Genomic DNA, 12,189 nt, shown 5'->3' with positions numbered 1-12,189 from the left:
TTGTAAGCCAAGATCAGAAATGGAACCTACAGAGGAAAAAAATGCAAGAGAAATAGCTGTCTGTACCTTTTCTGTGTATTGGACTAATTCCTGGTGTTGGCCATATATACTGAGCCAAATACTGCCATGTGAAAATACTGACCAACCAAGCCTTATCTTACTTATAATTCATAATGCTGGGGCTGTTATTACAGTAAACATGTGAAAGTTTCACAATGCACAAAAGCCAACTACCTCTAATCCCCATAGTGAAAGGTTTTAAAGATTTGCGCCTACAAATGTTTGTCTCTGCAATTATCCCTGCTTTTTTAGTATTAACCCCCTCTACAAAATCATTCCATTATTCCTATATTGCGTTTGGATTTCATCATCATTCATGTGAATAGATTTCCTTTAAAATGCCCTCTGCATTATATCATGCTCAGCTCTGCAGACTAGGGTTTAATTACAGTACAGTAATACAGATGGCATGTGGGAGAGAGAAGTTTTATTGAGGTTATTGAGATACTGTGTTTGCAGAGTGCTATCTGGTAAGAGATGGAAGAGAGGCCCTGATTTACCTTTCATGCATAGTGTGGACCCCATACAGTAGACTGCTTGACTCCCCTTCCATGCACTGTGTTTTGCAGAGAACAGAGGCTAGAATAGCTGCATGTGCTCTGCCTTGGTCTCTCTGTTGCAGGAGACAGAATTCCCCCAACAGGCAGTGAATTTATTTACAAGGAAGTGAGGCATCTTGTAGTCAAGAATTTAGGGCTTTTTTTATTTTTGTGGTGAGGGGTGATTTTTGGTAAATGACTTAATTTACGGGTGTGTTAGGGTTTTTTGACATGGTCTAATATGGGGCCGTAAAAGGAGGCAAGCTCTCTTTTCCAGTGCCTTCAGAGTGCGCAACTAATCACGTGGTCGGGCCACACAAACGATCCCTTTATCATTTGTGTGGTCTTTTAAATATATTATTAGCTGCCATTTATACAGGAAGATATGCGGCCAATAGCGATACACTTTGACACCACATGAAAGATGCGATCACCTGAGGATCGGGCATTTACCGGCTCCTATGCTGGTCACTGACACTTTTATACGGGACAATTATCATCTAGAAGTGTTTCTAGCAGAGCTCTTTGCCAATGTAAAAGACTTAAAAGGACAGTGATCATTTACTTTACAATTGTAGTTCACTGCACACCCATCAGCAATATACAGACTGCTGTGAACAACCTGTAGCTTGTTAACAGTCTCCGGATATCAGGCTGACCTAAGAGAGAATAAATCTGCAGCACAACTGCTGGCAGTAAATTTATGATGAACTCTTCCTTTTACAGTGGTACCTTGTTTTAAGAGTAACTCTGTTTCAGAGCATTTTGGTTTAAGAGCTCACAGTTTTTCAAAATTGTGACTTGGTTTAAGAGCATTGCTTTGGTTTAAGAGCTCCCTGTGCTGGGTAGGAGGACGAGTGGGGGAGCGGCAGGAACAGCATAGAGGGGTCTACAGCACTGTACTCTGACCCAGGAAGTCTCTCTCACCTTCCAAATCATAGCAGATTTAATTCAGGCTGGGGCTTACATCAAGGGACAGGACTGTGGAGGTAATCTCTCCATAGCTGTAACCCCGGTCTCCCCGGACAGAGATTGCTGCTATACTGTGCCCACATCTGTCCTGCTCATTCCTTCATGCTCCCTGCAGTCTCTGTCCGCCTTTTGTGTTTCCCATCCTCTCCATTACTGTACAGTAACTTATAATATCACATTCTGCTGTTTCTGAATGCTTGTTTCATTAGTTTTATATGTTATTCAGAATAATAAATTTTTGGGGTGTGGAACCAATTGTCTGCATTTCTATTATTTCTTATGGGAAAATCTGCTTTGGTTTAAGAGTGGATTTGGATTACAAGCACAGTCTCCTAACGAATTATGCTCGTAATCCAAGGCACCACTATATAAGCAATAAATCTGGTAAAAAAAACAGTATTAGAAAATTGTTGCATAAGCATTTTACACTTTACTATCGACTGCACCTGGCTATTCAGAATACACATCTTCATTGACTGTGGCACGAACCACGCTGTGATATTCTTCACTAGATTTGTGGGGTACAAGGTATTTTGGGCAGGAATTGCTCATCAGCATTGAACCCCTTTACAATATGCAGGATCACACTGCAGACAGAGTGATCACACATGAGTAAGTGTGGCCTTTGCGGATAGTGTTTGCTCTCGACGTCTGTCACTGATCTCTGTGTTTGAGAACCTTAGACCTTTAGGAAGTACATGTGGTAGTGCCCCCCTCCCATCACCACCTAATAATGGGTCAAAGGTGGAAAGCAAGGGATTGTAGATTGCGTAGCTGCTGCCCATTGTTCTTAACACTATGACTGGACAGGAGGGATTCCGAAAAAAGTGTAACTGCATGGACGGGGCTAACCTGCTGTTCTATGGTGCCGTGCTGGTAAGGTGGGGGTTAATCTTTTAATTAATCACATTTATATGCAGATTTGTTTGAGAATTTTCTAAAGTTCAATGATAAAATTGCTCTTTGCATGTATATGTAATTTATTATAGCTCCTAACTGTGTTATGGATAATAATGAATGAATGATTGTATATACGGAAAGGTCTTAGTACAGTCTCACTATTTTACTATGTTCTGCAATAGTTTATTGATATTTGATCTTTATAAATCCCCAGTGATATCTATCAATATCATTGCAGGGTAAATATGACTGACATTTGCTAATGTGATATTTAGTGGACACAGGGTGTGTGTGTGTATATATATATATATATATTTCAATAATAAGAAGAAAGAAAATCCGGCACTACTCACGGATCAGCTGGGTCAAGTGCGCATGGAGTCTGCAGCCAACTCAATGGATCTGTATGTCGGTGGACCAATACGGTGCTCTGCCGCAGGAATAGGTCTGGTATGCAATACTTGTAGATAAACCAGAGGCACTCGTATATTCATGCAGTAAGGTCCTTTTATTGTAGCATTCACCGACACATCACAGTGGGGTACACACAGTGGGAGCAGGGATATTCCACAGGCATGTGGAATATCCCTGCTCCCACTGTGTGTACCCCACTGTGATGTGTCGGTGAATGCTACAATAAAAGGACCTTACTGCATGAATATACGAGTGTCGCTGGTTTATCTACAAGTATTGCATATATATATATATATATATATATAAATTTCTTTTTTTTTTATGTATTATCTGGACACACACTTTTTGTCTCAGCTATATAATATAGCCATATAAGTGACTCCCAGTATATGATGACTTAGCCTGACAGTAATAATTGGAGATGAGCGAACCTCGAACATGGATACAGCCAATGACTATATCCATGTTTTACAGACAACCTTAGGGCTTTATCCAAGTTCAGCAGGCCCCGCTAATCAAATGCCAAACGATCGGGTTCGGATCGACTCGAACCCGAACCCGGTTCTTTCATCTCTAGTAATAATCTCAGGAGGCAATGTTCACACATCCTCAAGAAAAGAGAAAACAGATGTCTGTTATTGCCGCAATGTAATTGACTTCAATGTAATGGAATGACAGATGCACCAATGCACACAGTGTATAAAGTGACGGCCGTTGTCTGCGTGGACATCAAAATAATGATCATGACAATTATTTTAGGACATCTTTTGCAAACACTGGAAGTTATTTTATACTTGTTCACACACAGTTTTCCTTTTCATCATCCTATCACCATTTTTACTATTAAATTCAATTTCAATTAAAGCGACTTTGCACTCACAATCTGACCCCCCCCAAACCGCTTGTACCGTCAGATAGCTGCTTTTAATCCAAGATCTGTCCTGGGGTTTGTTCAGCAGATGATGAACTTCTTGTCCTGAAAAACAACTTTTAAACTTGTAGCGCTGTGTCAGATTGGCATGGCCCAGAGTACCCATGCCATAGGATTGTGACACCCATCCGTCCCTCCTCCCTACCCTCTTCACCATTTTTCCTATTCATCACCTGTCAGAACACTGCACAGGGGCCTTAACAATCCAGCTCATGTGCAGTGTTCACACAGGCGATGAATAGGAGAAAATGTTCCAGGGGCATTACTTATAATGAGTAGGGCATGGAGGAGGGACGGAGGGGTGTCGCAATCCTAGGGCATGGGTACTCTAGGCCATGCCAATTTGACACAGGGCTGCAAGTTTAAAAGTTGCTTTTTAGCACAATAACTGCATCACCTGCCGAATATACCCCAGGACAGATCTTGGACTAAAAGCAGCTAACCAAAGGTACAAGCAGTTTGTGGGGTCAGATTGGGGGAACAGAGTTGCTTTAAAGACACAGCCAAAGGTAAATCAGTCCACTTAAACTAAAATAATGTTCTAGCGGCTGTCACTGCACTAATGGGCAGTCAAAAATGGACGTCATTTTTTCTTGTCAAAAATGGAGAGGAAAAAGTGTAGTGCCCAGCCGCAGCCACTGATTGGCTGGGCGGGAGAGCAGGAAGCCGGGATCCTGGGCAGCAAGGATTAAAGATTGGTGATGTATGTGCAGGCAGCATGTGGGTTAAGGGGGTGGGTTATTTACATACTTGCAGCAGATCTTTCAGAGTATGTATTCACTTAGGGAGTGAGATTTCCGCTGCGATCCATTGTTTGTGCCCTCACGCACATGTACGTGAATGAGTTAAACTGTCACTGCGTGAAATCGCACAGTGACAGTTTAACTGCGGCCAGCAACTGGTAACCGGCCCCGGCAACCAGTCAGGCACCTATCACTGCTAGCCTCGGCCGGGGTTCACTGTGATTTGTCCATCATTAAAGTTGGACCAATTGCAGTGTAAACTGACAGGAGGGGCTGGGTTTTGACAGCCTTTACAACTCTGATCTCTATTGAGCGCGATATTAGACCAGAGACAGGAGTGCTGCATAAAGTAAGAAAAAACACCTAATAAAGACAAATTAACCCTATTCCTACTTTGATCGTCGACACTGTCATCTGTTACTGTACATGTTGTACATCGTGTTATAAATCTATTGTCTTTTTTTAAATGAAGTTTTAGGGTACAAACCCACTTGCTGGATTTGCAGCGAGTCTCCTTGCTGCGTTTTTGCAGGGAGACTCGCTGTAGATCCCAGCCCTATACTTTCATTAGCAGAGAAACTCGCAGCAGGGATGTACATCCCTGCTGCAATTTTGTCTGCAGCCCTCCCCATTAAACCCCTAGCCGCCGGAAATTATACATTACCGGGTCCCCGTTCCTGCTTGCTTCGGGGCTCCCGGTGTCTTCACGGCCCGCCCAGCCAACCAGTGCACTGGGACCTGGTAATGTATATCCTGCCCGCCCCGATCGCCCCCAGCCCCCGGCCGCATGATCGCCCCCCGCACCCCCTGGCGCAGGATCGCCCCCCGCACCCCCCAGGCGCATGATCGCCCCTCGCACCCCCCGGCTGCACGATCGCCCCCCACACCCCCCGGCTGCACGATCGCCCCCCGCAGCCCCCAGCCGCACGATCGCCCCCCGCAGCCTGTGTGGCTGGGGGGTGCGGGGGCCGATCATGCGGCCGGGCGTGATAGGGGCTGCGCGGAGCGATCGTGCGACCGGGGGATGCGGGGGGCGATCATGCGGCCGGAGGGTGCGGGGGGCGATCGTGCGGCCAGGGGGTGCGGGGGGCGATCATGCGGACAGGGGCGATCGGGGCTGCAGGGGGGGCGGGCAGGAAATACATTACCAGGTCCCCGCTCCTGCTTGCTTCGGCGGCTCCCGGCACGTTCTGCCCGGCCAATCAGTGCGCTGCCCTGCCGCAGCGCATTGATTGGCCGGGCGGGCCGTGAACACACCGGGAGCCCCGAAGCAAGCAGGAACGGGGACCCGGTAATGTATAATGTCTGGCGGCTAGGGGGTTAATGGGGAGCGCTGCAGACAAAATCTTAGCAGGGATGTACATCCCTGCTGCGAGTTTCTCTGCTAATGAAAGTATAGGGCTGGCAAAAACGCAGCATGGAGACTCGCTGCAGATCCGGCAAGTGGGTTTGAACCCTTAGGGCCACATGTATCATCCTGCGAACGGAGGATTTTCGGCAGAAAGTGCCGATTTGCGTATTTTTTTATATGCAAATGGCCGATCTGCGAATAAAATATTCGCAAATCGGCACTTTCCGCCTCTACATAAATCTCCGTAGCGCCGGAGCTGCGGGGGCATTTTTAAGTCGGGCGTAAAAAACGCCGGACTTAATAAATGCCCCCCTTAGAGTTTTTCACAAAAAAGGGCGAATGTGTAGGCCAAAATTTACTACTTACATGAAGTACATTTTGTCACAAAAAAGTGTATCAGGTCACAAAGTTTCACAAAGTTATTAGTACATAAAACAGTACATACAGATTTGAAAAATAGCCCTTGATTTGAAGTAAAAAGTAACTGGGGTTAAGTGGTTAAATAGGATCTAATGTCAATCCCCAATAGCGGTGCACGGCCGGCGGCTGATGATATGCAAAGAAGAATACATTACCTGTCCATACTGCAGGGCTCCTCTTGCGGTCCGCTTCTCCCCGGGTCCTGCGCGCTCCAGCTTCAGAATTGCCTGTCTGAACTGACAGGCCGCTCAGCCGATCACAGGCCAGGACCGCCGCGGCCAGTGATTGGCTAAGTGGCATGTCAGCTGAGACAGGCCGTTTTGAAGCTGGAGTACATGGGACCCGGGGAGAAGCGGACCGCAAGGGGAGTCCTGCAGCATGGACAGGTAATGTATTCTTCTTTGCATACAGTTAAAAAAAGGGCTGCAAGGACATCGGTAACGATGTGCCTGCAGCCCTTGTTAAACGATTATTGGGCCGTGTAATAGACCCAGTAAACGATCACTGATCTAGCAGATTGGCGCTTGTTTACAGTTATTATCGGGCCCCCATCGGCCCGTGTAATACTACCCTTAGTCTAGCAATCACATCCCCTCAGTCTCCTAATCACATCTTCTTAGGGTGCGTTTACACAGAGAGATTTATTTGACTAATTTGGATTTAAAATGAGGGGAAATCTTAGTCTTTCCTTTATGACCTGTTCCCTGTTTATAGTCCGTTCCTGGCTTTGGCTTCAAAAATCTGTCAGATCTCTCTGTGTGAAGACTGCTTAAGCCTAGCAATCACACCTCTGAAGTCTACCATTATTAAATTATATAAAAGCAATTTCTGGAAGTCTTAAAGGACAATGCCTAGTTAGGGCCTTAATGGGGTAGTCCCGTCATGCTAGGTAGAGAATAAATGGAGCGGTGACTCACATGCATGGCCCATAGCTCAATTCAGTGGGAATTTTAAGGACCTTATACTCAAAATTGAGGGAATTGAGAGAGCCCCATCTGTTGGACTCTCCCTTGAGTTATGCTCTATATTGTGACTTCACCAGATGAGTTTACCTCTTTAAAGGGGCATTCCACTCAAACATGTTTTTTATATGTTGCTGCCCATGGTCTAACAATTCATTCATTACTTGTTATTATTTATTTAGTCTCTATCCCCCATTTCTGAGCTGCTGTTTTCTCCTGAAGACACACAAATTTGTGGGTGAGCCCTTCTCTTAGTCTACTCCTCCTCACCCATGTCTTCTGAGACGGCTGTAAGCAAGTCCCTAACTGCAACTTTGTAATGCTGGGAGGGATAATCACAGTGCGTTCATGAGCAACTTGACCTCAGATTAGATTTGCAGCTTCTTTTTAATGCTGACATGTTTAATCTGAGGTCAAGTTGCTGATGAACTCACTGTGATTATCACTCCCAGCATTACAAAGTTTGTACAAAGTTGCAGATAGGGACTTGTTTACATCAGCAATCCCAGAAATGAGGGGGGTGGGGTGGGGTGGAGGGGGAGACAGAGAGAAAAGCAGTAGCTGAGAGACAGAGAGTAGCAGCAGCTGAAAACTGTGGGGGGGGGGGGGGGGGGGGGGGACTGAATAGATAATGACAAGTATGGAAGGAATTGTTAGTCTCACCATGGGTAGCAACATGTCAAAAGCTATGTTTCTGTGGAATATACCTTTAAGGACACAGCAATTTTTTCATCTCTGTACTCTGAAAGCAATAACTTAAAAAAAATCTGTCAGTATGACTGCATGAGGGCTTGTGTGTTGTAGGATAAGTGGTATTTTTAATTTGGGGGTACATATAACATATTGAATAACTTCTATTAATTTGTGGGCAAAGTGATACAAAAAACAAAACTCTTTTCCTTTTTGCATTGAATAACAAATAACAGGTCTCAGCATTCACTTGTATTTATAGTTTTAGTTTATTCCATGTGATGAACATAGCCAAACAAGAATGGATTTTGGAATGAGCCTTTTTCAGTTATACATTAAATACACGTACATAGTGGCCTGTAGTGATGACCTAACCCAACATTACTATAGTAACAGCATAAATGGAAAAGAAATAAAGACATAAGCATGGCTGGATGTCAGCTAGTTGCACCTGTACATTTGATGCATGAATAAATTAACACTGAGCCACAAGCAGCCCAAACTTGGATCTCCTATGAACCCATACATCTCCTATGCATCCATCTATAATCTACTAGTTGCCATGTTGCCATGGTCTGGCTAAGCTACTCTGGCATTGCACATCTTTGCAAGACTCATAATTACAAATATAGTAGGAAGGAATTAGATATTCTCTGCAGTTGGCTGGATAATAGGTCAGCCGAAAACAGACGACTATTGTTATGCTATGAAATCGCTATTTAAGTAATGCAGTGATATTATAAACTGGATGTAGCGGTCTATTGCTTGTTACATTGACAAAAGAAAAAAAAACAAACAAACACAAAATCAGCCATGCCCATTGAAGTTCCTGTCTGTGTGCATGCTGTCAGCAGATGTTACTCCCTTCAAGCCTTAGTATTTGTGTTTGCTAAGTTCTTTTAGCTGGATCTCTTCTCATCATGTAGCCAAGAATTTCCTTGTTGTTTTATTCTTGATGAGGCTAACTTTGTCATTAACAACTTTACTTCTTGTTGTGGTTTCTCTTGGAATTTTATTGTTAGTTTTTTTTTTTTCACTTTTTTACTTTGCTGTGTTGCCAGATTCTCCATAGGTCAATCTGTTAGGGTTTTAAAAAAAACAAACAAAAAAAAAACAATTGCCCCATCTTCGTTCCGACATTCCAATGACATATTATATTATAGCGATTCTGTACCCACAATCTGACCCCGCAAACCACTTGTACCTTCAGATAGCTGCTTTTAATCCAAGATCTGTCCTGGAGTCCGTTCGGCAGGGGATGCAGTTATTGTACTAAAAACAACTTTTAATCCGGCAGCGCCGTGTCTAACGGCCGGGGCTTACATTTGTATATGCATTAGGCTGGCACACCCTCTCTGTCCTTCCTCCCCACCCTCCTCATCATTAGGAATGCTCCAGGCAGATTGCTTCTTATTCCCCACCTGTGTGTATAATGAACATGGGCTGGATTGTTAATACACCTGGACAAAGCTCAAACAGCAGTAAATGTTCCTGGATCATTCCTAATGATGAGGAGGGTGGGGAGGAAGGACAGAGGTGGTGCCAGCCTAATGCATATACTAATGTAAGCCACGGCCGTTAGACACAGCGCTGCCGGATTAAGGCTGGGTTCACACTACATATATTTCAGGCAGTATTTGGTCCTCATGTCAGGTCCTCATAGCAACCAAAACCAGGAGTGGATTGAAAACACAGAAAGGCTCTGTTCACACAATGTTGAAATTGAGTGGGTGGCCGCCATATAACGGTAAATAACTGCCATTATTTCAATATAACAGCCGTTGTTTTAAGATAACAGCAAATATTTGCCATTAAATGACGGCCATCCACTCAATTACAACATTATGTGAACAGATTCTTTCTGTGTTTGCAATTCATTCCTGGTTTTGGTTGCTATGAGGACCTGACATGAGGACCAAATACTGCCTGAAATATACGTAGTGTGAACATAGCCTAAAAGTTGTTTTTATGACAATAACCGCATCCCCTGCCGAACGGACCCCAGGACAGATCTTGGATTAAAAGCAGCTATCCGAAGGTACAAGTGGTTTGGGGGGGTCAGATTGTGGGTACAGAGTAGATTTAAGGATGGTGTGTTCTGTTATTTAGTTGCTGGTTTGATAAGAAAATATTAATATTTACTTAGTTTTAATATTTATGTTTATGTTCTATTATATCTTTTCAGATGGTGAATAAAATTGTCCATAAAGAGAATTCTGTCTTGGAGTACTCCGCATGTCGGCCAAAAACTTTTGGTATCTGGATGTGATCTTATGTGGACAGAGAAGCTCAGACAGTATTTATACCTGCTTAAGGTGGGAAGCTTGGGCCAAAGAGGTGTCTGCAGTCGTCAACGATGACAAAGAAGCCGATTCTGCACGCAGCCCCACCTGATGGCGGCTGGGGGTGGATGATTGTGATTGGCTGCTTTCTTGTTACCGTCTGCACACGAGCAGTTACAAGGTCTGTAATCTTCTATTGTATTTAGTTTATGCACTCTATATTCTTCTCTGTATATAGGGAAAAATCTGGTCATATAGGTGGCAACACAGCACAGACATGTAGGCCTAAAATGGCCCAATTCAAGTATTAGTAATCCTATGCATTTTTAAAACTACTCTGAAGTCTGTAATGTACTAATGATGATGTTAAAACATTACCCCCAAGTTAAAAACAGTGTACAGTATGTGTGAAAGTCATGGAGCTGATCCTTGCAGTTACATGGGTAAAATTTCCTAATTTTGGAATACTATGCAATATAGTCTTTATAGGTATTTTCCCCAAATTCTTGAAGGGCAAATCTGCATAATTAGTTACTAAGGTTGAAAGAAGACAAGAGTCCATTAAATTAAACCTAGGTAAACCTACTATGTTGATTCAGAGGAAGGCAAAAACCTCTATGAGGTAGATAACAATTGCCCCATCACAGAGAGAAAATTCCTTCCCGACTCCAATGACAATCAGAATACTCCCTGGATCAAAGTAATCAGTAAATTAGTATTCAGATTAGGAAATGGAAAAATAAGAAGGATAACACATTGTGTGAACACAACACATAGAGTGACAGATCCATTAAACAGATATCTAACAGTGGCATCTGCCCCTCTTAGGCTATAATGGCATCTGTTTAATGGATATGTCATGAAAACGCCTGCAAGGTAATCTCCATAATGCTCTGTGCCATACATGTATGGTGCATGAGCAGTGGGGTAGAATGATGTGAGCTCAGGAGTTGCTATCTGACATTGGCAATCACATTGATGTCAGTCATCTTACCACTTAAAGGGAATCTGTCAGCTCCTAGGCCCTACCCGAGGTGTTGGCAGTCCCCTAGTGAGCATGGTGCCTTTTGGTAATTTTCCGTGCAGTGGATTATGCTCAATCTCCGGTCTCCTACTGTAATTAAGAGTCAAAGAGAAGTTGTTTTGGCCACACTCTGGCACATCTCACCACTCCTTCCTCCTCCTTTATGAATAATAAATGCTGCCCAGCCTCCTTCTCACTCAGCTGTCAGCCATTGTCTCTGATTGCAGATCAGTCCTCTGTTGGCACATAGGGCCCTTTTACACGGAAAGATTATCTGACAGATTATCTGCCAAAGATTTGAAGCCAAAGCCAGGAATGGACTATAAACAGAGATCAGGTAATAAAGGAAAGCCTGAGATTTCTCCTCTTTTCAAATCCATTCCTGGTTTTGGCTTCAAATCTTTGGCAGATAATCTGTCAGATAATCTTTCTGTGTAAAAGGGCCCATACTGATTTACAGCTGATTAAGCAGGAGGCCAGGCTGCATTGATTATTCATAAAGGAAAGGGAGAAAGAAGGAGTGGTGAGGTGTGCCGAGTGTGGCATGCACAACTCCTCTTTGACTCTTCATTACAGTAGGAGACCTGAGATTGTACATAACCAATTTAACGGACAAATTACCAAAAGGTACCATGCTCACTAGGGGACTGTCAGCTACAGCACACTGTCAGCGGCAGTGGTAGGGCCTGGGTGCTGACAGATTCCCTTTAAATGCTGTGTTTAACAGCAATCACAGCACTGAAATGTCTCGCTGACCTGTCACATAGGTGTTCAGTAGCTGACAAGCACTTCTGTAACCTGATCGCAGGGTGCTGACTAGTCACTATAGCAGCCAAAAGGAAGCCACAAACTGAGCTTTTGCTCAAACCTTATCTTGGTGTGTGCTAGATGCAAACCTTGA

At 43.9% G+C, this 12,189-nt stretch overlaps 1 protein-coding gene across 2 annotated transcripts in view; it reads left to right on the top strand.

Annotated features, from left to right (window-relative positions):
• Positions 1–12,189, top strand: part of SLC16A12 (solute carrier family 16 member 12) — an 86,887-nt gene that overhangs the window by 53,042 nt on the left and 21,656 nt on the right. For both annotated transcript variants that reach the window (XM_069979092.1, XM_069979093.1), the window contains exon 2: positions 10,168–10,445. In XM_069979092.1, the coding sequence (XP_069835193.1) occupies positions 10,339–10,445 (107 nt within the window). In that variant the 5' untranslated portion in view covers positions 10,168–10,338. The remainder of the gene's footprint in view (positions 1–10,167; positions 10,446–12,189) is intronic.

The sequence above is a fragment of the Dendropsophus ebraccatus genome, chromosome 8 (assembly GCF_027789765.1).
Source record: "Dendropsophus ebraccatus isolate aDenEbr1 chromosome 8, aDenEbr1.pat, whole genome shotgun sequence".
NCBI classification, from domain to species: domain Eukaryota; kingdom Metazoa; phylum Chordata; class Amphibia; order Anura; family Hylidae; genus Dendropsophus; species Dendropsophus ebraccatus.
Note: the sequence above shows the minus strand (reverse complement) of the source record. Positions and strands in the feature narration are given on the sequence as shown.